General features: G+C 43.6%; 1 protein-coding gene across 3 annotated transcripts in view; it reads left to right on the forward strand.

The window, feature by feature from the left end:
* SNX27 (sorting nexin 27) overlaps positions 1-20,693 on the forward strand; it is a 70,221-nt gene extending 49,528 nt beyond the window's left edge. The window contains exons 6-12 of one of the 3 annotated variants that reach the window (XM_045479221.1): positions 2,035-2,113; positions 3,701-3,864; positions 6,789-6,878; positions 14,728-14,877; positions 15,178-15,306; positions 15,666-15,725; positions 16,815-20,693. In XM_045479221.1, coding sequence (XP_045335177.1) covers positions 2,035-2,113; positions 3,701-3,864; positions 6,789-6,878; positions 14,728-14,877; positions 15,178-15,306; positions 15,666-15,725; positions 16,815-16,862 — 720 coding nt within the window. In that variant the 3' untranslated portion in view covers positions 16,863-20,693. Of the gene's footprint in view, positions 1-2,034; positions 2,114-3,700; positions 3,865-6,788; positions 6,879-14,727; positions 14,878-15,177; positions 15,307-15,665; positions 15,775-16,001 lie in introns of all 3 variants that reach the window. The other 2 variants (XM_045479223.1, XM_045479224.1) reach the window with 2 other exon arrangements.
* The last annotated feature ends 5,008 nt before the right edge of the window (positions 20,694-25,701 follow it).

Raw genomic sequence — 25,701 nt, forward strand, 5'->3', positions numbered from 1 at the left:
TATTTAGATGGTGATAACCTGGGCTCTCTATTGTAAAATTCCCCATTGGCCTGTAATCAGATGAGTGTATACACTGATGATTGTTGCCTTAACCAGTAATTTCATTAATTCTGTCATTTCTTCATATTTGTTAGGTAGAATTTTTCTATACAGAACTTTTCCTTACCAACTAAAGCTATGTATGTAGTTATCCTAAAATATAGTTTGTAGGAAAGAGAGGATAAATATTTAATTTTTTTAATTGCCAGTTTTCAGAGTGTAATGTTGGCATTGGAATGTGATGTTGGTGATTCCAATGATATCCAATGAGATTTTTTTTTTTATTTTACTTTTATTTTATTTTATGTTATTTTTATTTTATTTTAGTATTTGTGGGTTTTAGACATTCAGTATTATTTAATCAATCATGTGTATCATCTTTGATGCTCAGATTGTTTCATCTCTGGCCAGTGGAAGCTCCTTCATATCTGCTCCTGTATTCTTCTGATGCAACTTACTTGTTTATGATAGCATCCTTGCTTTTTGGTACAACAAGGTGTTCTGGCCTCATCTTTGTGTATTTCCTATCCTAGATCTATAATCAGCCACTTCCCTCAAGGAGTCCTGGTTTCTTTCAGTGAGAAATTACATTTAAAGATCATGATCTGGGTGCTAGATATAATCATTGCTTTTAGGCCTAGGCCTTTTTGTCTTTAATCCTGATGTGATCAAGATTTTCAGGGAGGCTAACAGGTTTCTGGATATTAATGTTTATTGTTCCTTTGTAGCAAACAAAAAATGTGTTCCCCATACATTTACTCATGTACTGTATACCATGGCAAAGGGTATGTGCAGAATTCAAGGTATTTCTGAAATTATAAAAGGGTGAAGTGATTGCAAGGAAAATGTTAATTTTACAAGTTGCTGATGTTTTTGTTTTGTATTCTTTGTTTCTCCCTCTTGCCCCCAAATTGTCTCTAGCAAGGCCTTTTGGTGAGGAGCAACACTTTTCTCCTCATCCGCTTACTGAGACTTGTAGCTATAAACCATTTTCCAACCCCAGAGAGCATTTCAGTTTCCATTCACTGCAGTAAAGAATGGTAACTTAGAACGTTTATAGTGTCATCAGGGATGAGAATGAGAATGGTATAATTATACTTGGTCTACTGAGCCACTGACATTCCACAATTGTATTTTGTTCAATTAATACCTTATTTATATTGGGATTGATCTTGAAAAGAAATTGTGGTACTATTTTGTGTTTTTTGAGTTTTGTTGATATTTGTAATTTTGGTTTTATTTGTACATGGAGTCTTTCAATTGCTTTTTGTCATATTAGCTCCTAGAGAGGAGGACTGATACTTGTTTAATATGTCTCTGTTGTCACAACATTTTGCTGTTTTCATGTGGATATCGATGATAGTAATTCTTAGGAAATGGAGATCCTCAGCCTGAGGCATGGATCATCCAAAAAATAAATAAGAACAATTTGTGAAGCATGAACAAAATTGACAAACTCTTTTCGACTCAAGAACCAAAGATAAAGATTTTGCATGTTAACAGCCTGTATGAAATGTAGGTTGAATGAAAATAAGTAAATAAACAAACAAATAAATAAATATAAATGTAGGTTATATGTATGAGACTGGATATTTAAGAATTTATTTTCTTCTTAAGGTCTGTTCTTGTGAAGCACATTACTTGTAAGTGCTGTTAAAAAAGACTTTTGTGGGATGAAATCATATTTCAGAGAAAGAAGATGATATTTAAGGATAGCTTATTAGCTTGAATTGGACATGGAAACTCATATTTAGAGATTATATCTATTTTGGTCAAATATAGGTATTTTCCCCCTTTTATGTCATACATATGTATGCATGAGTGTGTGCACACGTACATACAAAAATAAAAGGTATAGACCATGAATTTAGTTCATGTGAAGCCGAGATGGCAAAACTCCTCCCTTCTCCCCCCTGCACATGCACATACCTGTCTTTTCCCATAGCTTGTCTGATTTAGTTACCCTGAAACCAATCTATCCTGTTTACCCTATAGGCTATTGCAGCAAAGGTTGGCATGGACAGTACAACGGTGAATTACTTTGCCTTATTTGAAGTGATCAATCATTCCTTTGGTAAGTGTCAGTCGGCTAATACTGAGTTTTGTTTGTGAGTATTTTATTCTAATACTATCAGACTGAAGCTCCCGGAAGCCGTCAGACTGAAACTATTTGCTTAGAGAAGAAGAGCTTGAAAGCAAGGGGAGATCACACTCATTAGGACTGTCTCCCACGAGCAGACCAGGCAAATCTTATTACGCCCAAGTCAGAAAGGTGTCTGATCACTGATGATCCTTTTTCCTCTTTTGTAAGTATAACTTACTTATACCTAGCACTGAAACAGATACTTCATGAACTTATTTTAAATCAGGGGTTCAAAAGTAATATATTCCAATGAAATAGCCAAAAAGAGGGGTGTTCTATCTAGCCACAACTTATTTTGGTGTACTTTATGCTTTTTGTAGATAGTTAAGAATAGCTTTTTATTTTCAGGAGTCAGAAAAAGATACATTACTTAAAAGTCTTTGCGTTGATGCATATATTTAAGTTTCCATGTAAATATACATTCTCTTTCTAGGAAATTTTATTGCATGTTGGCAGGAAGTTTCTCATGTTATTTTATAAAAGCTAGGGATGGTGGCCACATTGGTTGCATTGAGATCACAAAAGGGAGGAAGTCTGAGTGCTTGCTATGAATGACATAGATTTCCTATAGTTTATGGGTCTTTTCCACATCACATATACATGGGGCTAAGGCCAGAAACGATAGATAATATTGATTGATCAGACCTTGCCATCCCTGGTCAAGATAAAACAAGGTTGATTCTCTGTGAAGCAGCCATCTTTTTATTATTTTTCATCTTCCCAACTCCCTATGGTCTAACTAGGCAGATATAAATGTTACAAAGGATTGCTAGGGAACCGGGCACTTGGATTCTAATCTTATCCTTTTTTTCTAAGCTTTAGTTAAGAAATAAAATGGGAAATATTAAATCTGTTTTTTGCAGTGTTACAAAGTCAAGTAAGCATCAAAAGAAGAAAAAAACTCTGAGCCTTTCTTAAGAAAAGCAATATTGAAATTAAATGTGATAGTGTTTTATCCTGCCTGTGCATTGTTAGGAAGAGGAAGAAACGTTACTCAGAAGACATTTTTCACTTTGATGAATGTCTTAGAGTTGGGGATGGGGATTGGGGAGAGCCTTTCAGCTCTTAACAAACAAGGGAATTGCCACATGAGAGACTCTGATTGCTCCATAGCTGGGTAAGAGGAGAGGCTTGCTTTAAAGATGTTCAGTGGACATCACTGTAACTTACCAGATAATAGATAAGATATTTTAATTGACTTTGGAATAGATGCTGTCTGCCCAGTCTGCATGTTAACTGAAGGATGTGTCATACAGGTGATAGATTTCAGTCAGTTTAAGACTCAATTGGCCATAGTCATAGTTAGAAGGGATACATTTAGGTAGAGAAATAGTTATTTTGTGGTCCCATAGCAGGCTGCTTGATGGATCTAACCTGATGTTCTGGTTAAAGATAGCCTGCCATTCTTAGTCTGCTTTACACAGTTTATGCTAGGGAAATTCCTTATATATCTTTAATCTTCTAGCTTTCTTCCTTTTTTTTTTTTTTTTTTTTTTTTTTTTTTGGTCTTTTCTTCAGTACGTAAGCTGGCACCTAATGAATTTCCTCATAAACTCTACGTCCAGAATTACACATCAGCTGTGCCAGGCACCTGCCTGACCATTCGAAAGTGGCTTTTTACGACAGAAGAAGAAATCCTCTTAAATGACAATGACCTTGCTGTTACCTACTTTTTTCATCAGGTGGGTGAATTGATCTTCCTGGAAAGGCCTGATTTCTTTTTATGCTTGTATGTAGTGAGTTATTTGCCAATTCAATATGAATCCTTGGACAAGCTGCTTTGCCTCCTGGATCTTAGTTAAGTTACATTTTTAAAATGTTCTATCCTGGGGTGCCTGGTTGGCTCAGTCTATAGTATAGCATGTGACTCTTGATCTTGGGATTGTGAGTTCAAGCCTCACATTGTATGTAGAGATTACTTAAAAAATAAAATCTGTAAAAAATAAAAAAGAATCAAATAAAATATTCTAACCCATTTAACAAAAGATAAATAAATTTAAGAAGTAAAGATGTGCTGGAGTTAAGAATAAATTTATTACTGGGGCACCTGGATGGTTCAGTCGGTTGGGCCTCCAACTTCGACTCAGGTCATGATCTCAGTGTTCGTGAGTTCGAGCCCCGCGTTGGGCTCTGTGCTGGCAGCTCAGAGCCTGGAGCCTGCTTCACATTCTTTCTCTCTCTCTCTCTCTCTCTGCCCCTCCCCCCCCAAAATAAAGTAAAACATAAAAAAATTTTTTTTAAAAAGAATAAATTTATTACTGTTTTTTTAAACAACAGGAAATTAGCATATGGCTATATACCTTTCAAAAAACTTTTCATCAAGGGGCCCCTGGGTGGTTCAGTCGGCATCTGACTTCGGCTCAGATCATGATCTCATGGTTTGTGAGTTTGAGCCACATGTCGGGCTCTGTGCTGACAGCTCAGAGCCTGCAGCCTGCTTTGGATTCTGTGTCTCCCTCTGTCTCTGCCCCTCCCCCACTCATGCTCTGTCTTTCTCTGACTCTCAAAAAATAAATGTTTAAAAAAACACCGTTTTTAAAAAGTAACCAGGTTTGTTAAAAAAATTTTTTTTCATCAAAATTATACATACATAAAGTTTAAAGCATCAAATAGTTCTACATAGGTTATTGTGAAAAATACTAGTTACCCTGTTTGTCTTCATCTCCCCCTCCCTTAGGCAACCATTTTCACCTCCTTAGCTTTTGTTTGTTATTGTTGGTTTTGTTTTATATTTACTTCCATTTCTCTGTTATAACTTGATTATATTGCTCCTACTTGATTTTTTTTTTTTTTAATTTTTTTTTTTTCAACGTTTATTTATTTTTGGGACAGAGAGAGACAGAGTATGAACGGGGGAGGGGCAGAGAGAGAGGGAGACACAGAATCGGAGACAGGCTCCAGGCTCCGAGCCATCAGCCCAGAGCCCGACGCGGGGCTCGAACTCACGGACCGCGAGATCGTGACCTGGCTGAAGTCGGACGCTTAACCGACTGCGCCACCCAGGCGCCCCTCCTACTTGATTTTTTAATCAAGCAGTATCTCTTGATTTCCTAGTATAGAAGATGAGACTCTAGATACATTTCCTCCCCCATTCCCGCTACATACCATACCCATACCCATACTCAAGCATAGGTGACAGAGGTAGAAGTTGAACTAGTCTTTTGACTTTAACTCTAAACTCACTGTGTTATTTTATTTTTATTTTTTATTTTTTATTTGAGAGAGAGAGTGGGAACAGGGGAGAGGGGCGGGGCGCTGGGGGAGAGGGAGAGAACCCCAAGCAGGCTCCATGCTCAGCGCAGAGCCTGACACGGAGCATGATCCCACAACCCCCAGGATCATGACCTTAGCCAAATAGAGTCAGACACTCAACTGACTGAGCCACCAGGCACCCTGAACTCACTGTGTTATGCAAATAGTTTCCCTTAAATATAGGGATAGATTTCTACCTTAAGGAAATTAGCAGCCTTCTGGTAAAGAGTCAGGCGGGTCCCTGCCTGGTGCCTGCAAAAGTTGTCCTTGTAGTAAAACACTGAGGTTAGATTCTGAGTGCCCTGGACAAATGATTGTGTTTGTTCTTTTCCTTCCTTTTTTTTTTCTTCCAAAGATGAGTTTTCCCTTCTATTGGATTTTAAAAGCTTTTCTTGGGGTAGAGTGAAGTTGGGAGGGGGATGCACGTTTCGTATAGCTGAGCCAGCAGTAGTTTAGAATTAGCGTATTATATCTAGGTACCTTTGTGCCTGTATCAAGTCCTGTTGGGGACTTTTGTCCGTGTGGGGTCTCAGATTTATTACTTCCTCTCTTCCAGTTGCTACCACCCTAGTTTACAGTCTTGTTTCACTTCATGCTTAAAGCACTATAACGTTGTCATTCTCCCTTATTTCATTCTCTCCTTAGCTTGATTCATTTGGCACTCATACACAAATCAATCTTTCTTTTAAAAGTAACACACATTTTTATTGCTTATTTTAGTTCCAGTAGTCTTAGTGCTGCTGTCCTTAAGTTTAAATTCCTGTCCCTGTTCTCTGGGATCCTTCATAATCTGTTAACCTACCCATCCAGCATTATCTTTTGTTGTCCCCTGACACATACCCTTTCTTTAAATCAGACAGATCTGTCTCCTGAATGTATTTAAGCTCAAACACATTCCTGACTTCTGTTTGTAGTTTATTCTGTCTGCCTAACCTTTGGAGTCCAATCAAGGCTTTCCTGATAACTACAATTAGCAAAAAGCTCTGCTATCCTGACTACATGTATCACTTACTATCATACATCTTTGCTACCTCATTGTTACCTTTAACAATTATGGACTATCTTTCAGTGTTCTCTCATCTTTACACTGTATAAATTAAGTGGAATTTAAATCTCTTAACATGAGAAACAAGACCCCTCCTGTGCCTAGAACGGTTCTTGAGCACATACTGGGCACTCTTTAAGTGCTGCTTATTCTAATAAATACATCCACTTGGCAGAGTTCACTGGTGGTGATTCTGATGGTCCAAATGGGTAAAAGTTATTCTGAAATGAATCTGTATCTCTTTTGTCAAGAATGTGCTTGATAATGACTTTGATGTTCCTTTCTTCCCTGCCCTTGTTTTGGTGACAGGCCGTTGATGATGTGAAAAAAGGTTATATCAAAGCAGAGGAAAAGTCCTACCAGTTACAGAAGCTGTATGAACAAAGGAAAATGGTCATGGTAGGTTTATGTCCCCATAATCTCCTTATATTTCTTCAACGTTTATTTATTTTTGGGACAGAGAGAGACAGAGCATGAACAGGGGAGGGGCAGAGAGAGAGGGAGACACAGAATCGGAAACAAGGCTCCAGGCTCTGAGCGGTCAGCACAGAGCCCGATGCGGGGCTCGAACTCACGGACCGCGAGATCGTGATCTGGCTGAAGTCGGACGCTTAACCGACTGCGCCACCCAGGCGCCCCTCCTTATATTTCTTAAACCTGTTGTTCCAGTTATTTCTGAGAGATAATACAACTGGTCAGTGGCTTAATTGATTTAAAAAAAAAAAAAAAAGGAGGGGATATAGATGTAACATACCCATTATGTTCCTCCATTAGCACATGAGAAGATATGTTGCTATATATGTGTATATAGCTTTATTATTAGTAATAACTGAGTATTATTTTTTGATAGAAAGTTCTAAAACAAAAGATGTACAAAACATTTCATAGATATCAATTCTCTAAGAGTTGATATTTAGATTTTTAACATTAGAAATTGTTTTATTTGTGATTTAGCAATTGCAAAATTGTCTTTACAACTTCCTTCTCTACAGTTGCTTAAAATGCTCAATAGTGTCTTTGGTTAGTGTGATATGTGTGCTGTTTGATTTGATAGATGCTACTAGCATCATGTGGCTATTTAAGTTTAATTTTAAACTCATTTAAATTAAATAAAATTTAAAATCCAGTTCCTCAGATGTGCCAGCCTCATTTCAAGTGTTGAGTACTAAGTACCTACCATATCCGGACAGCTCAGATACAGAACATTTTCATCATCACAGAGTGCTGAGGGGGTGCTGCCTATAGTAGTACCTAAATGTTTTGTTTTTGTTTTTGTTTTCCCCCCAGTAAATGTTTTAAAATTAGTTTTCAGGAGCACCTGAGTGACTCAGTTGGTTAAGTATCCACCTCTTGATTTCGGCTTAGGTCATGATCTCACCGTTCATGAGTTTGAGCCCCATGTGGGGCTCCACACTGGCAGTGCAGAGCCTGCTTGGGGTTCTCTCTCTCCCTCTCTCTCTGGCCCTCCCTCACTCATGTGTGCTCTCTCCCTCTCTCAAAATAAATAAATAAACTTAAAAAATAAAATAAAACTATTTTTCAATTTGCACCTGCCATAAATACAGGGATGGAAATTGTCAAAAAAAATTTTGTAAGGGACGCTCTGCTTACAAAAACTTTCACTCATAGCATTTTAAATTTTCTTTCTTTGCAAATTCACATATAGTTGAAACTTTTCCAATTATAATTTTTCATGGTTTCTCACAAGACAATTACTGTATTCGTGATGATTCTGATAGGTCACTTGAATTTCTTTTGTACCCTCTCCATGTGCATTTTTTATGAGGGAACATTCTCTGTCTAAATTAATTGCGTTGGAATAAGAATGCAAACAAGTCAGCCATTGAACTCAGCCCCTAATCTTATGTCTAGATAGTTATTTTATCACTTATATGACAAAAAGTAATAAATCTGTTTGCCTTAGAAAACTGCCAGAGATGAGGGAACCATTTATCAATGTTCTGCATCCCAGCAGGCTAGAATAGACACAAAAATCTTTTAAATAGAATTAGGTCTTGGCAGAATTTTGGTAAAGGCAATTTTACTATGTGAGAAACAGGCTTTTAAAACTCGATTTCCACCTGTTCTTAAAGATCATGGCATTGTCTTCTGTATATTAATGCATGATTCTGATCAGCACTTCTGCATCTTTTTGACGAAAAGGACCGAATACTGAAGGATCATCAGCCTCTGAAATATTTCTTTGCCTTTGCCAAAGGCGGCAAATCAAAGTAATTTCATAAGGGCTACTGATAATGACAGTATGGGATATATATTGTTTCTTTGTACATATAGTACTTCAAACACAATAACTTCCATATATGTATCCAACTAAAAATATTTGTTGAGTACTGAGTGTGTGCCAGGCACAGTACAAAGTGCTAAAAAAATATATAAGTAGATTTGGGTTGTTCTGTGGCAATATATAGAAAATCTGAATTTAACAAGCATGGTAATCTATTACAAAATTACTTTTAGACTCAAGTTTGTATCTTGTTATCACTCAATTAAGAACTGAGTACAGTTGATGTTTTCCTTTTGAGTCATTGGAATGAGTATAAGATATGCTTAAACATTAATGGAATTCTATTATCTTAAAAACCTAGTGCCAACAAACAAGTGTGTACTAGCCCCATAATACTGCAATCAGATTTTATATAAAGTCCCACCAGAGTTTGAAAAGTTTAAATTGTATTCAATGTATTCAAATATTAGTGTTCAAAGACATTAGCCTAGCCAGCGGTCATGTTCAGTGCATTGAAACTTCCAACTCAGATGGACCCTTCCAAGCCCATACACCTTGATTCCATTATCTGTAGCAACTTAATATGGTTGATAGGCCTAAGATTAGGCCAAATCACTGTTAGTTGCCAAATTACTGGGAGGCCTCCAACAATTCAACAGACTTCTCAGTTTTAGTTTCTTTTCTTTAAAATGAGGATGTTCAGATTGCCAGCTGTCAAGTAGAATCTTGACAAAAACTCCCAAAATTCTTAAAACATTCCCAGTGTGATAAAAAAATGGTTTTGTTTTCTACTTATTTACAAAGGTAGATTGAATCTCAAATTTGGATGGTTGAGAATATAATATACAAGAGAGATTTTGTTTCTTTTTCTTTTTTTCTTTTTTTTGACTCTCACACAAACAGTAGATGTGTAAAACTTACGTTTTTCTTGTATTTAAGTGGCCTGATATTTACCATTGTTAAACTGACAAAAAAATTTCTGTTAGTGTTTCTCAATATAATTTTTTTATTTAAAAAAATATATATTTTTAAGAGAGAGAGAGACAGAGCACGAGCAGGGGAGGGGCAGAGAGAGAGAGAGAGACACAGAATCCAGAGCAGGCTCCAGGCTCTGAGCTGTTGGCACAGCTTGGGACTCGAACTCATGGGCCATGAGATCATGACTTGAGTGAAGTCAGACGCTTAACTGACTGAGCCACCCAGGCGCCCCTCTCAATATGACTTTTAATTAAGATTTCACATAAGGCAATATATGTGAAAGTCTGTGTTTTTCAAAGTGTGGTCCTCACCTCAATTACATGGGAGTCACTTGTGAAACCTACTTAAGATGCAGCTTTCTGGACCCCCATCTCACATTTACTAAGCCAAAATCTTGGGTAGGACCTAGGAATCTTTGTAAAGATTTTTACAGAAGCACCCTGGTGATTCTAAAACTTTAGTTGCTTCAGAATCGCTATTCTAGGGGCTTGGGAGAGTTGGCTCCTGAGGTTCCCTTCAAGCCCTTATTTCAATTTTAGACCTGGTTTGATTCTTAGTAGGTTGCTTGGGAGAACAGAGAGTTCTGTAGAATGGATCTCAGCCCACTCAACCTAAAGTATTTATTCTGTTAAGTACTGAGTCTCTGTTTTAATAATTGTCCCGTTTCTATATTTACTTATCTTGCTGAACACTGAACATTTATAAGATGTCCTGTGCTATACTTTTCCTCATCTCTGGCCTAATGTGGGTCCTCATCTAAATGATACGTGGATCAAGGAAGATAGTATAGGATACATATTTAGCCAGTCAAAACTTAATAAGAAAGGAGAATGGACAGGACAATTTTGTGTTTTAAATATATAACTTTAATAAATGTGGTTGAATACAAAAATTCACTCTTCTTTTAGAAACTTTGGATGGGGCGCCTGGGTGGCTCAGTTGGTTAAGCCTCCGACTTCAGCTCAGGTCATGATCTCGCGGTCTGTGAGTTCGAGCCCCGCGTCGGGCTCTGTGCTGACAGCTCAGAGCCTGGAGCCTGTTTCGGATTCTGTGTCTCCCTCTCTCTCTGCCCCTCCCCCATTCATGCTCTGTCCCTCTCTGTCTCAAAAATAAATAAACGTTAAAAAAAAAAAATTAAAAAAAAAAGAAACTTTGGATGTATGTAGAGGGCGCCTGGGTAGCTCTTAAGCATCCAACCCTTGGTTTCGGGCTCAGGTCATGATCTCATGGTTTATGAGTTTGAGCCCCACGTCAGACTCTGTGCTGACAGTGTGGAGCCTGCTTAGGATTCTCCACTGTTCCCTCTCTCTCTCTGCCCCTCCCTTGCTCACACACTCTCTCAAAATAAATAAATAAACTCAAAAAAAAAAAATAAACAACCTTTAGATGTATATAAAAATTTAAATATTTCTTCTCTTTACACTTTGTGCAAATCTAGGAATGTAGAACTTTGTCTAAAACTGAGAAGTACTGCCTGACCTGAGAATCTTTGAAAAACCTTATATTTCCCAAATGAGACTTTACCTCTGTCTTGTCACCAAATTCCACTCAGGTTATTTTTAGAACTTAATGCTATTAGGAAGTCCTCTGGGGGCGCCTGGGTGGCTCAGTTGGTTGAGCCTTTGGCTCAGGTCATGATCTCGCGGTTTGTGAGTTCAAGCCCCATGTCAGGCTCTGTGCTGATGGCTCGGAGCCTGGAGCCTGCTTCAGATTCTGCGTCTCTGTCTCTCTCTGCCCCTCCCCCACTTGTGCTCTGTCTCTGTCTATCAAAAATAAATAAAATGTAAAAAAAAAAAAAAAAAAAGGAAGTCCTCTGAAGGTCTTTTGCTTTTGAGGACTATTACATTCTTGAATACGGAGGGATAATCAGTGTTTTGATTCAAAGGTGAGAGAGAGGGGCACATACTTTGTGCCTGGTACTGTGCCAGACACAGTATGTGTATTCTCATTTCCTCCTGATAACCATGCAGGTGTTATCCCCACTTTACAGAGGAGAAGTGGATTCTGAGAGATCACGATTCTTACCTAAGATCATATTGCTTATCAGAAGTGGAACTAGAAGTTGAACCTGTTTCTGTCTTGCTTCAAAGCATGTGTTCTTTGCTGTCACAGGGAAAAGAAGCTGACAGCAGTGTCCTTTATTTCCAGATGGCAGGGGGAAGCCCCTAGGCAGAGTAACTTACAGAGTCACAGAGAGTTCAGGGTATGCTGAGCACCAGGCCTCACCTGGTGTCTTTTCCTAATCCCTCCCTTTGTTTGCATGTTTCTCTTTTTAATAAATAAAGTCAAGCTCCCCATTAGGAATAAGGCGGAAATACTTTTTTTAATATTTATTTTTGAGAGAGATATAGAGAGCATGAGTGGGGAGGGACAGGGAGAGAGGGAAGGAGACACAGAATCTGAAGCAGGTTCCAGGCTCTGAGCTGTCAGCCCAGAGCCCGAAGCGGGGCTCGAACTCACGAACTGTGAGATCATGACCTGAGCCAAAGTCAGATGCTTAACCAACTGAACCACCCAGGTGCTCCAGAGATACTTTTAGAGCAGTAGTGATGCCTCTTAAAGAGGAGAACTCTCAGGAAATGTGTTATACATAAGGCTTTTTTGGTAAAGGACGTGAGCAGAACCAGTCTCAAGGCTGTGTGACACCTTCCAGCGTTTGCAGAGGTCCTAAGCACCCCTTTTTTTTTTTTAAAGCAATTTTGAAATCTGTTTTCTTTCTTTTTAAATTTTATTTATTTATTTTGAGAGAGAGAGAGAGCCTTACTCAGGGCTCAGTATCACACACTGTGAGGTCATGACCTGAGCGGAAATCAAGAGGCAGACACTTAACCTACTGTGCCACGCAGGCGCCTCCCTGAGCCCCTTTGAGCAGTACCTGCTGCTTGTTGAGCACACAGAAATTTCCCCATGACTGTGTTAGGGGGGGGCGCCTTGGATTGAGCATTGGCATGCAGGGACTCTTCTCTTTGCCTTTAATATTTTATTGTAGAGAATTTCAAGTATGTAAGGAAGTTGGAAGAATAGTCCCATTTAGCCCCCCAAGTACCCATTAATCAGTTGCAGCAACCTTCTGCTCTCTACCACTCCTGTTTCATCCGTCTCACTCGCATGCGCTTTTCCCTGGAGAGAAGATAGTTGAGCCTTCTGGCTAGGGATAATGGAGCCTTTAAAATTATTTTTTTAAGCTATCCTTTATTGAATACCTAATTATGTACTAAGTACTGTGCTAAATACTTTAATGGTCACAAGTAACTGTGTGATGTAGGTGCTGTTATTCTTTTCTTTTTATAGAAGAGGAAACTAGAGCTCCTGGGAGTTAGTAATTTGGCTGGAGTGCAAGTGCCTCATCCAAGGTGACAGAGTCAGGAAGTGGTGGAGCCAGGATTCAAGCCCAGGGTGGTCTGGGCCCAGGCTCCTGACCACTCCTCGTACCGCTTCCTGTCTCAACCCCAGAAGAGTTCTATTCTGTGGCACTGCCTGTCCCTGGCCAGAGATATTTTTTGTTCATAGTGCCACTGGCAGGCCCAAGCAGTGGCTACTTTTCTCCCTGGTACAGGAAGGGTGATGAGTTAGGGGGTGGAGGAGTGGGACAGAAGGAAGGAGAACTGAGAAAAGCAAGTCGGTTATTGTGGCACTTCTGAATTGATCCTGTCGCTGTGTTCTTGCTGTCCTTTTATAATGTTTCCCCTTCAAGGTTGCCATTATTTTACCTAAACAGAAATAAGTACAAGGTAGGAAAGGGAGTATGTGGCCTGATTTTTCCCTAGGTCCTTAAGTCCTCCCAGACCATCTCTGGGGCAGTAGTGACCGTCTTTAGTGCCATTCATTGGTACTAGAACTGCCGGTTGCCCAGGGCCTTTTTTGTACCTAGGTCCCTTGGTCTCTTCTTTCTTGGGCAAAAGGTGACCCTCCAATGTGTTCCAGTCTCCCTGCCCATCTAGCTGAAATCAGCTAGGGTGCTGTGCCTCTGTCTTCTCTCCCAACACTCCCCACATGTTCCTAGTGCGTCCTGTTGGCCTGTGTGCTGGGCAGCCGAGGGTACAGGGACTCAAGGTTCTTTACTTACTTCCTAGGCAGTCCCTGAGGAGAAAACGGCTCAGAGTCCATGTGTCTTTTTTTTTTTTTTAATCATCTTTTCCTTATTTCTCTTCTACTCTCCTTCCCACTCATCTTTTACTCTCCCATCTCAACTCAAAATAGTGAGTTGAGTGAAAGAGAGGCCAGTCTTCACTGTAGAGGAGAAAGGACAGAGAGCTGAGTTAGAGTCCTCTCTGAATCAGTCTTGTAGCATTGTACCTTTGAGGGTCATATATGCCACTCGATTTTGGTCCACATGATTTTTAAGGAGGCATGTGTACTGGAGATCAGGGGATGGTGGTGCTGATTTGGGGCCTAGTTGGCGATAGAGAAAGGACCAGTGGCCATGAAATTAAACCTAGCTTCTAATCCTGGCTGTGCCACTTACTATTACCTGTGACCTTCAGCAAGTCTCCTGTGACTCTGGGTTTCTGTAAAATGACTGGCTTAAACATGTTATGAGTATGGGATTTGGGGGTAGCTTACTCCTCGTCACTGAGGTTCTTGTAACTTTTGATTTGTGAGGAGACATGAGCTCCCTTTACTCAGTCATGTAGATCGGTTTGATTCCCTTCCTGGATGCTAGTGAAAGGTGGGGCAGCCTAAACAGCCTTGTGAGTTCACCTTTCGACATACAGGTCTTGGTCACAGCACCTCTTCTGGCTTCGTTTGTGTACTTTTTGAGGCAGAGAAAGGAGGTGGGGCTGGAAGTGGAACAAAGAATAGGCTTGGAGTCCTGGCCCTTCTTAGGGCTGGTCATGCTGTGAGACCAGAGCACAGTCTTCAGGTTGCTGGGTGAGAGGATTCTCTTTGTTCTTTCTCTGGTGACATCCCAGCAGCTCTTCGTGGTGGTTTAGTTCCATAGTAACCCTGTTACACACACACACACACACACACACACACACACGCACAAACACACACACCTTTTTTTTTTTTTTTTTTTTCCAGTATCTCAACATGCTGAGGACTTGTGAGGGCTACAATGAAATCATCTTCCCCCACTGCGCCTGTGACTCCAGGAGGAAGGGGCACGTTATCACAGCCATCAGCATCACGCACTTTAAACTGCATGCCTGCACTGAAGAAGGACAGCTGGAGGTGACAGTTCAGCATGGGGCCAGGGCTGGGAGCATTGGGGACACTGCCACTTACCCACTCTGGTTTCGTTCCTGTCAGGAGGGGAGATGAAATCCATACTATGGTGATGGGGCAGGTAAATCAGCACTGGGTCCACAAGGATCCTCACCTTCCTGGCTGCTCACATGGACTCATTCTTCCCTCAGTCTTATTGACATGATGCAGACACTCACTCCCTTGTCTTCTGCTGTCTGGCCCAGAACCATCTCAGCTCAGGTGCCCAGCATTCTCAGACTTAACACTCTGTTCTTGGTCGTTTAGAACCAGGTAATAGCATTTGAATGGGACGAGATGCAGCGATGGGATACGGATGAAGAAGGAATGGCCTTCTGCTTCGAGTATGCACGAGGAGAGAAGAAGCCTCGATGGGTTAAAATCTTCACACCATATGTGAGTGGTAGACCGGAAGCACTCTTGGGAAAGTATATTGGGTTTGATGTTCTCCAGCTGAGAGCGTAAATGGGGAGGGCTGCAGCCATAGCAGTTGTCTTTGAGCCTTAGAGCCCCAGGTTCTTCCTGGCTGTCCTGAGGACAGACTGGGAGTGGCAGCTTCACTTCCCGCCTGACTCACAGCTGCCACTAGGAGGGGCCCCAGACTAGTGAAGGGGTTCTTGTGGTGCTCAGCAAGGTTGGGAAGGTGGGGAGACTGGGGGCAGGGGTTCAGAGGCATGGCCCTGTGGTGCCCAGTGGGTCATAAGAAGTCAGCGTCACTATCTTCTCTTTGTTATGTTTTTTGTTTTGTTTTTCAGTTTAATTATATGCACGAATGCTTCGAGAGGGTGTTCTGTGAGCTCAAGTGGAGAAAAGAGGTAATTCGAAGCAATCTTGAATTGGTCTTTTCATCTTTTATTGTTTAAAATGATGGGGCGCCTGGGTGGCGCAGTCGGTTAAGCGTCCGACTTCAGCCAGGTCACGACCTCGCGGTCCGTGAGTTCGAGCCCCGCGTCAGGCTCTGGGCTGATGGCTCAGAGCCTGGAGCCTGTTTCCGCTTCTGTGGCTCCCTCTCTCTCTGACCCTCCCCCGTTCATGCTCTGTCTCTCTCTGTCCCAAAAATAAATTAAAAAATAAATAAATAAATAAATAAAATGATAGGCCTGTGGCCAGATACCCGGGACCCTCACCTCCATCTGTCTTTCTAGGAATACTAGTTAGAGACTGGTTATTCTTCCAGCCTTTGGATGCTGAATAGACTATACGAGAAAAGCCCTGCTTCTTCCTCTGTCTAGAGGGTAGCTGTTGGCTGCAGGCTATTCCACCTCCTGTGACTTCATGGACCCTCCTCTGCCTGGTTTTTGTTTTTGTTTTTTAATCCAATCACTGCCTATGTTGTTCCTGACCCAGAAGGGCAGCTGTCCCCAGTTTTAGCTGTTCTGACTAGATGACTGCTGACAGAGCCCGTCGGGGCTAACCAGGAATGCATGTGTGTGGGAAGGTTTCCACTATTGCTTTACTGCTGTCCTTATGCCAGTGCTGGAAAATTTGGAAGATTCTGAATAATTAGCTACTTATTCTCAAAGAAAATGTTTCTGAAGTTCAGAAGGTAAAGTCAAGAACATAAAATTCATATTCTTGGTATAGTAGGAAGAACACTGGGCTCTGAGAATCAGACGACGATTCTCTCCCAGCATTTTTTCTCCCTGCAGTGTTGGGCAAGTGAGCCTCCCCTAGATCTCAGTTTTCTCATCTGTAAAATGGGAAGGCTGAACCAGATTATTAATAGTTAAGCTCCTCTCTGGGTCTAAAAGGCTATGCTTCCACATGGGAAGTTGTAGCAGAGGTGGAGGCCAGTGAGGTGGAGTCATCCAGCCATGCGTCTGTGTGTCTGAGGCTGGCCTCCAGAAGGGGAGAGATGCAGATACCTCAGGCTTCCCAGTGACTGTTTTCTGTTTTCCTTTCAGAACATTTTCCGGATGGCGAGGTCACAGCAGAGGGATGTGGCCACCTAGCCTTCCCTCACCCCTCCTCTTCACCCTCATCCTCTCACCCCTTCTGTCTCCTGTGTCAGAGTAACCATTAACACAAAAGAAGAGAAAAAGGAAAAAAGTCATTATGTTCAAAAGCCCTAAACTAAATACTATTAATAATCCCTCTGAGTTTCATGTCTCTGGAATTGAGCTGGTAGAGAACGACAGATTGGTCCGCACCGGGAGCAGCTGAGTTCAGACAGGAAATTAAGCCCAACCACACGCCAAAGGTGTCTTTATCCTCTCACCTGGGCCTCACACCAACAGACTCTCCTTGTACTATATTTTTAAAACTGGAACTATGAACTCCATCCATTTGCACTGTTCAGACATATATATGTATGTATGTAAAAATTATATATACACAAATTAGTTGCACGTATATACATATATATATTTCTTTTTAAATTTCATATTGATGGCAGTACCTTTTTTAGCTTGTGTTTTTACACACCTTTCACTAGAATTCATGACTTCTCTCTTGCTCTCTTTATTTTGAAACAAACTTTAAAAAGGAAAAAAAAATATTTTACTGGGAAAATACCTCTCCTCATGAAGGACTCGAAAAGTTTACAACCTGCTTGGGTTTTTTTCCCCCTTTTTTGTATTGAGTGAAGATTCTGGCTTATGGGTTGGCATAGAGTCTGAGGAGCAAGGAGCATAGTTTCTTTATCTTCCAAGAAGCTGCTGGGAGGAGACCGAGGTGTATTTCTCAAGGGCAGCAAGACTTGCAGATCTGCAGGGAGAGTCTGAAGACTTGGTGTGGTCCTCGATTCCAAGACAGCTTTCCTGGCCCAGCTCTCTCCCACTCACGGCTTTCTAGCCACACTCCCCATCTCCTTCTTGCTTCCCGAGGGCCCCTTGTGTGCTCTCCACTGACCTAGAATGGAGGGGAGAGGTGGGCTCAGGAGGTTGATGCCACAGGAACCTGAAACATTTCATGGTTGTCATTTCCCATTTCTCCTTCTGAAGCAGGCAGAGTACTAGGGACCAGAGTTAAAGCCAATACCTTTAGGCACAAAGATTGGACTTAGGGGAAAGGAAGGAAGGAATACCTTGTGTACCTAAGCTTTTCCCCACTCCATTCCTGACCAGTAACCATCCATAACCATTACATTCTCTGTGACTTCCTTAAACAGCTGTGTTGGGGAGGAATCTGACAGTGTCCCCGAGGCCTTGGGGAAATTTAGTCAGTGGTCTGGGCCAGCCAAACCAGTGCCCATCCAAGCCAGCTGAGGACCCAGGAAGCACCAGTAGGGATATGGTCGGTTTGGGTTGGATCTCAACTTCTAATGAAAAGGAGACTGAAGGAAAGCTTTTCTGTCTCTCAAAGAGTTCCTCGTCTCACCTTGGGATTTTGAGACCCAAGAGCTGCACCCAGGGCCTGGGGGGGCCAGGCTTACCAGCTGGCATCTCATGTTGGGATTTTGAGCCCTAAGAGCTGCACCCCAGGGCCTGGGGGGCCGGGCTCACCAGCTGGGGCAACACTCTCAGGCAGGCTCTGTAGATACTGCACTGGGAGCTCCAAGTCAGACTCTGATGCTGCTGAAACACATCCACGAGCCTTCTTTTCTTTTTCCCTTCTCCACTCTCTACACAAAACCTCCACTGGGTGGCGTCTTTGGCTTTGTCTAACTGGGAGGCCACCTTACCAGGTTTAGTCACTCCACTGAGCAGTGGCGGGGTGGTTTGAAGTTTCTCTTTGGTGACTTGATTTTGCAGACCATTGTGAGGCCACTTTTCTTTCTCACTCTGTTACCCTGGCGGCTGCTTGCCCCAGGACAGTTGTCCATCATACAGGACATCTGTCTTCCCTCCCTTTCTCCAAACCCAGTTGGGATCACAGTGCAGAATGTAGGAATGCTCAATGTTTAAAGGTGCAGAGAGCGATCCCCGATTTGAAAGTTTTGATACAGAATTAGCTTCTTTTGGCTTAAGTGAATTTAATAATGAGCCAGAGGGCCCTAGAAAGGAGATCTCTTTCCCCACTCCAAGACACCAAAGAGGCTTTTGGTGCCAGCTTTTTCCCACTGCAAACACAGCAGCGGCTTGCCCCTGTGCCCTCAGACTGGGAGAGGAATGGACAAATCTGGGAGTCCGTGCAATGTTCCCACTGCTGACCTCTGAGTGTGAAGTGTCAGGTGGGGGGAGGGTGCCCTTGGGTCTGAGGCCCCTTGGAGTGGGTGCCACTCTGTTCCTTTGGCAGAGCACGCACTTGGTGCTTTGGAGACTGGGCAAGGGCCCCACGCATGGGTGGTTGGCCTGTTGGCAGAATCTGTTTAGAAACAGCCCCTACTGGCTGTACCAGTAAAAGCTGCAGTGAGGACGGGGAAGGAGGGAGCCCCTGGCCAACAGTACCTTTCCCCCTTCCTCCCACAGCAGGCCTCTTGGACCGGCGCGCAGAGGTCACTGTGGCTCCATAGGATCAAGCTCTTTTTTGCATGAAGCAGTGTTAGTGTGACACTCCTCCCCGCCCCACCCCCCACCCCCCCGCCACACACACACACCCTTGTTCTGTACTTCCTCTCCCTAATCCCTGCTATGGTTCTCAGTCCTGGGTTCTGCCCAGGGAGCCCTCTGCCCAGTCTTCTTTTGCAGTTTGTCTCTGGAAAATGGAGGGGCTCCCCTCCCCCCCTCCGTTGCCCCAGCAGAGCCAGCAGGGTCTTCCTGATCTGTTGTCCTCCCCTCTACCACTCAGTTTCTATCCTCTGGTAAAAGCTCAGAGTTTTGTATAGATCAGGGAAAAATGCAGGCCCTGAGAAACCTGTCCCTGCAGAAAGGTTCCCTTGGGCCATGCTTTGGGCTCTCTGCTCTTTATATTTTTATTCTACTCTCCATTTTCCTGCCCTCCTCTTGCCCTCTGCCTAAGTTCAGCCCAGCTGTCTGCTGAGGGCAGCTCCTAGGCCTGGCCTGTCTAGTTTTCTCCTGTCGTCACCCAGGCTAGTAGCTTTGGTTATCCCCTTCTAGTTCCAAACCTAGTGCCTGGAGCTGCTGTACAGGGCATTGACAGGAGGGGACACATCTCTCTCCTCTCAGAGTTTGCCCCCTTACAGCCTGGCTCCGAGGAAGCAGTTTTCCTCAAGGGGACTGTATCCTGGCTGACCCAAAGTCTCCAGACCTGGAGGGACTACTGTGCCCCCCTTGTCTCCATCGTGCTTTCTGACTGGATCAGTTCAGAGACCATTTGGACTGTTGGAGCCCAGCACCCCACTAGATTCCCCTGCCAGAGTCAGTGTGTCCCATTAGCTTCCCTTTGAAGGGGGGTGGGGGAACAGTGTGGCTGGTGCTCGGAGAGAGAAGAGCGACAGCGACAGCGGCGGAACTCGTGCATTCCAGTCCTACCACCCGCCTGCCTCCCCTCTGCCCCCCAGCGCCGTGCCAGGCTCCACCCCGGGGCGGCAGCTCAGTCCTCAGCAATAATCTCGAGTGTGGGGGTGCTTAGGGTTCTGGGGAAGGGCAGGAGCAAAGAGGGCAGTGCTGTGGGCTGGAGGCACTTGGCCAGCTGCTAAATTAGACCCCGGTTTTATATCATGCCCCCTTTTTAAGCCGGTGAGCTGGGCTTCAGTTTTCCCCAGGCCATGCACACTTTTAATTTATTTGACAAACTCTAATTGTATTTTCACTGCAGTATCTTGTATTTTTTATTTGTGATTTAAGAAATGTGAAGAGAAAATACACAGACACATAATGGCTAACAGTGTTTCTTTCATTCCTTGTTCTACAGCTAACCACTCTAAAATTGTTTGGTAATGTCACTTAGTGTAATTAATTGTAACATATTCTTTTAAATAAATTGATTTATTGATGAAACTAGTCTATGCCTTCCTAGACTACCAATCCTTTGGGTTGTGTGGGAAGGAGTGAAGGAGGGGCCTTTGAGATTGGGGTTAGAAAGATCCGTCTGAAGATGGGAAGGAACACCTGGCTGGTCCTCCTATGAGGGCAGGAGATAGAGTCAGGCAGGAAGAGGAGAAGCCGGAAGGCCCTTTGCCTAAAGTTCCATTTCCAGTGACTCCTATGAAAATGCCTTCTCCTCCCTCAGGTGTGTCTGTATTAGTTGTGCCGGCTGGCCCTGGGCCACGGGCAAGGCTTACAGAGCTCGTTGGCCTCTGCCAATAGAGCCCGCCACTGTCCCCAGCCCCAGCCACGTGATGCACTGTTTCATTGTTCAAGTTCAGTAGGAAACTGGGGTCTGGGACCTAATGAGTGCCAGCACAGTGACAGGCACGCTGGGTGGTTGTGCCCCTCCTCTGCCCACAGCCCCGACAGGGTAGCCCTGGATGTCCTCTGTTGTTACCAAGGAATCTCAGGTGCTGTGGCCTGTTTGGCCCCCTCCTCTCTGTATATGAGCTCCTAGGCCAAATCTGTTCTCAAAATCTCAGTGTTGGTATTAGGCTGGATATATTTGTAAACCTTTTTATTTTTTATTTTTTTTTACCCCTGATTGAAGGGGTTTTTGCTCCTTGATTGAAGACCATGAAAGCAAGGACTAGGTTGACATTTATTTTGACAGTCTGGGAAAAGACATTTGTTCTGGGTCTCCTTCACTTGGCCATCAGCATTGAATAATTGGAATCTGTGGAACCTGATGATGCAGAATTTGTTTCCTTTAACAAGGAAAGAATCTGTAGAGAAATAGAATTGCGGAGTTGAATTACAGAAGCTTAAGTCCACAAACATTTATTGGCTCCCTGCCACATGCAGGACATCGTGTCTGATACGGCAGCAGAACAAAGGAGACATAAGAGCCACTGTGTCAGCTTTCAGTCCAGCAGAGGAATGAGAGACGAACCGATGACACCGTGTGTGGCAGTGGAAGGTGGGAGTGCCATAAGGACTGGGAAAAGGGGGGGACCTCTGCAGGGGAGCAGTTAAGGAAATCTTCATGAAGAAAGTGGCGTTTGAGGTGAATCATCCAGGATGAGCAGGATTTCAACAAGGTGTTCAGCAAACTTTACTGAGCCCATATGTGCCTGATGTTTATAATTGGGAATGAAAAACCATGGGAGGGGGAGGATCAAACCTGTCCAGATGAACAGTGAATAGTCCCATTTGATTAGAAATCAGGAATGTGTAGGAATAAGATGGAAGGGGAGCCTTTGGAGAGCCACGGACGCCAGGATGAAGCGTTCTACATTAAAAAAAAAAAAAAAAAAAAAAAGAGCCAAAGTAGTTTGTGGTTTTTTTCATCAGCTGCAGTTTAGAAACATTGCTGTTTCAGAATACATGCAGAAGAATCCATTAAGACCCTGTTCTGATTAGTTGGTCAGTGCTGATTGAAAGGAAGAACATAGGTGTGAGAAAAAAATTATGGAAGTAAAATCTTTTGTGATTGAATAACATTGAATGCATGTATCAGGAGTAAAAGACTCCCAAGGTTTCATGTCTAGGTGGCTAGAAAATAGAAATACTTCAGAGTTGAAACAGGGAGAAAATGTTTTAGCTTTGGACCTATTATGATTTAGGCGTGAATAAGAAATCTAGGTATATAGATGTCCAGCAGTTACTTTTTTTTTTCTTCTTAGTTTATTTATTTTGAGTAAGAGCATATGTGTGTGCGAGTTGGGGAGGGGACAAAGAGATAGGGAGAGAGAGAATCCCAAGCAGGCTTTGTGCTGTCAGGCTGTTGGCTGGGGCTCGAACTCATAAACCATAAGATCATAACCTGAGCCAAAGTCAAGAGTCGGACCCTTGACTGACTGAGCCACCCAGGCGCCCTGTAGCAGTTACTTCTTATTTGTTAAGCACCTTCCAATGTTCTGGGCACTGTTGAGGGTGATGGGGAAACAGTGGTGAACAAAGTGGAATATGTACTCAACATCCGCCTGTGAATGAATTTGTAGGTCGGTGGTTATAGAAGGGGAAATGCAGAGACAGATGAAGATATCAGGGGGTGCTGGTGGGACGAGGGTGGCCTGGACTTGGTGGCAATGGAGAGGAGAGGCACGTGTGCCTAGGTCAACAATAGATTTGAGAGAGGGGACGAGTGGGACTTTGCAGTTGGATTGGCTAGGAGGCGTGAGAGGGTAAACAGTGGTGCTTGTGAGGAAGGCCGTACCTAGACTGAGTTCAGGACAAAAGTTCACTTAGAAACACACACCTGGGAGTCCTTATCATTGAGCGGATGAATGCAATATATTGGAGGGAGACTCCATTTGTGGGGGGCAAGAGGAAGCTGCCTGATTACTCAGGGAAGTAGACCAAGATAAGGTCCAGAGAACGAGAATCTTCAAAGGACCAGACATTTGGCTCAGGTTGTCAGACTTGGAGAAGAGCGTAAGTCTTGGTCGTGAGTGGGAATTCCTGCAGTCATAAATACTAGAAGCCAAGGCTGTGAAGGCTTTGAACTTTTAGCTGGAGAATGAAAAGACAAAGGGCACCCTGCAGGTCGGACAGGCTGTGCAGGGTCTGCGGTGGGGGAAAGGGAGACCCCTCGCCTGCCATTTGTACATTTCTAAGCTCTAAAAATATGGCCGGGGCACACGGATGCATTGGAGGAATTATCTGGCTTGTCCCTGCCACACTCCCATCCCTGGAGCCCCCCTAGCTCAGGATATTTTTCTAAATGTCTGTTTTCATTTCTATAAATGGAAGGCTTCTCCCAATCCCTGCTATTAACCTGTCAGCTCCACTCTTCTGCCTCAAGAGGTTCATTCCCTTCTCCCTCCTTTTTATGTTGCCATTAACGTTTGAACAGTAACTTGATTATTTTCAAAGAAGTGGAGTTTCATCCTGCTTGGTCTGAATTAGGGTATCCCATTGTCCTCATTTCTTATCTCTTCTATGGTCCCATTTTATTACTGCCAGCCTCTTCTGCTCAGAAGAGGTGGTAGTGAACTCCAGGAGCTCACAGAACTATCCCTCCTGTGCACCCTTCCTACTCTATCTGAAGCCCATGTGATGCCCGAGGAATCTGTTTATACAAGAAACAGCTCAGAGCTTCCTTTCTGTCTCTGAGCGTCCTGTTTTGCCATCAGAATACCTGGAGAAGGGGTGCCTGGGTGGCTCAGCCCATTAAGTGTCCATCTGACCTCGGCTCAGGTCATGGACTCCTCGTTCGTGGGTTCGAGCCCCGCATCTGGCTGTATGCCCACAGCTCAGAGCCTGGAGCCTGCTTCGGATTCTGTGTCTCCCTCTCTCTCTGCCCCTCCCCTGCTTGTGTGCCCTCTCTCTCTCTCTCAAAAATAAACATTAAAAAAAAAATACCTGGAGATGATGAGCACTGGGTGATGTATGGAATTGCTGCATCACTATATTGTACACTGGGAACTAATATAACACTATATGTTAACTATACTGGAATTAAAATAATAAGAAGAACCTGGAGAATCCCTGCCCCAAAATGTTTTGTTTCCTCCCCAAAGACCTCTCTTGTGTCTCCTTCATTCAACTTATATTTACTGCTTCTCTGAGAAAATCTGGCTGCAGCCTTGCAGGGAGGGGCACAGCGGTGAGCAGGGACAGTGGTCTTCAGTGTTTGGTGAGGGGCTGCCTGACATCAGGGGACATGCTGGGAGTGGGAAGCTTCCCAGTCCCATTGCCTCCCAGGTCCCACAGCCCAAATCCCGGGAGAACCCAGCAGTCAGCATGTCACTCTGAGACATGCCCTTTGGTCTACAATTCACCTTCCATCTTTCTGTCCTGACCCAGAAACTGTTGTGAGGCCTAGGCGAGACAGCCCCAGGGAAAAGTTCTAGTGTTGATACCCTACATACACTTCTGCCTGCCTGTGACCACACATACGTACACACACACCTATATTTGAGATTTTGGATGCTCCTGGCTGGATTCTCTTCCTTCTAAGGCCCCATCCCTCATCTCTGCCAATCTAAGAAACTTTTCTTCCTGAAACAATGTCCATAGGTATGTTTCTATAATACTTCACATGTTGCTCTCAGTTTGGGGCGGTTTAAGAGAAAGTGAATGTGTGGGGGAGAGGTGGGGGGACTTGGTGGGGATTTACACATCCTGATGGAACAGCTCTGGCCTAAGGCTGGCTGGGCTGGAAGGTAAGTAAACAAGTTTAAAGCCGGGGGCATAACGAGGCGGGGGAGCAGGGTGCAGGTGCTGTGAAGTCAGACTACAGCACCTGTGTGAGTGCCCTGAACCCAGCCCTAAGGTAGTTCACGGAGAAGGATCTAAGAACCAAAGCGGAGGACCTTAGGGCTTATGCAATCCACTTCGGCTTGATGGGAGTCCCTGCAGCAGCCTGCTTGATGTTTGTTGGGATATTTGCCTTGGGTCAAAGAACAGGTGGTTGTGGTTGAGCCTGCTACTTGTGAGAGTAAGTGGGCTTTGGAGTCTGACAGACTGGGCCTCCTTCCTGCAGCCACCCTTAGTAGCTTTGTGACTCTGGGGAAGTCAGTTAATTGCCCTCCAAAGCCCTTTTTAACCTGTCTGTAAAATTATATCCTGCCTCACAGGGCTGTTGGGAGGTTAGATGAGGAAATGCACGTGAAGGGCCTTCCACAGAATTCACAGAGCAAAGGCTTAGCTCCCTATATGCCCACTGGTGGGTGCAGTAACAGCTCACCCCCGTGAACAAGGGAGAAATGGGGATCGGGAACGTGAGACTCAAGTCCACAGCCTTCAGAGGGGCAGGACTGGACACAAGAGGCCTGTTGACCTGCTTTCTTGCCACAGAGCATTCTAGAATTAAGCCCTAAAGAAAGGTGGAAGAATGGGATCGTGAAGCCAGCCAAGGCCTGGGCCTGCTCAAAGGTCTTGGACCCTCCTGACAAGCTTCTCTCCTACGCCTCCCTTCCTCCCCTCCCCAGTGCACAAAATCCCCTACCCTCAATCTTCCAAGACTCTCACTTGA

This window comes from Leopardus geoffroyi, chromosome C1, assembly GCF_018350155.1.
Source record: "Leopardus geoffroyi isolate Oge1 chromosome C1, O.geoffroyi_Oge1_pat1.0, whole genome shotgun sequence".
Taxonomy (NCBI): Eukaryota; Metazoa; Chordata; class Mammalia; order Carnivora; family Felidae; genus Leopardus; species Leopardus geoffroyi.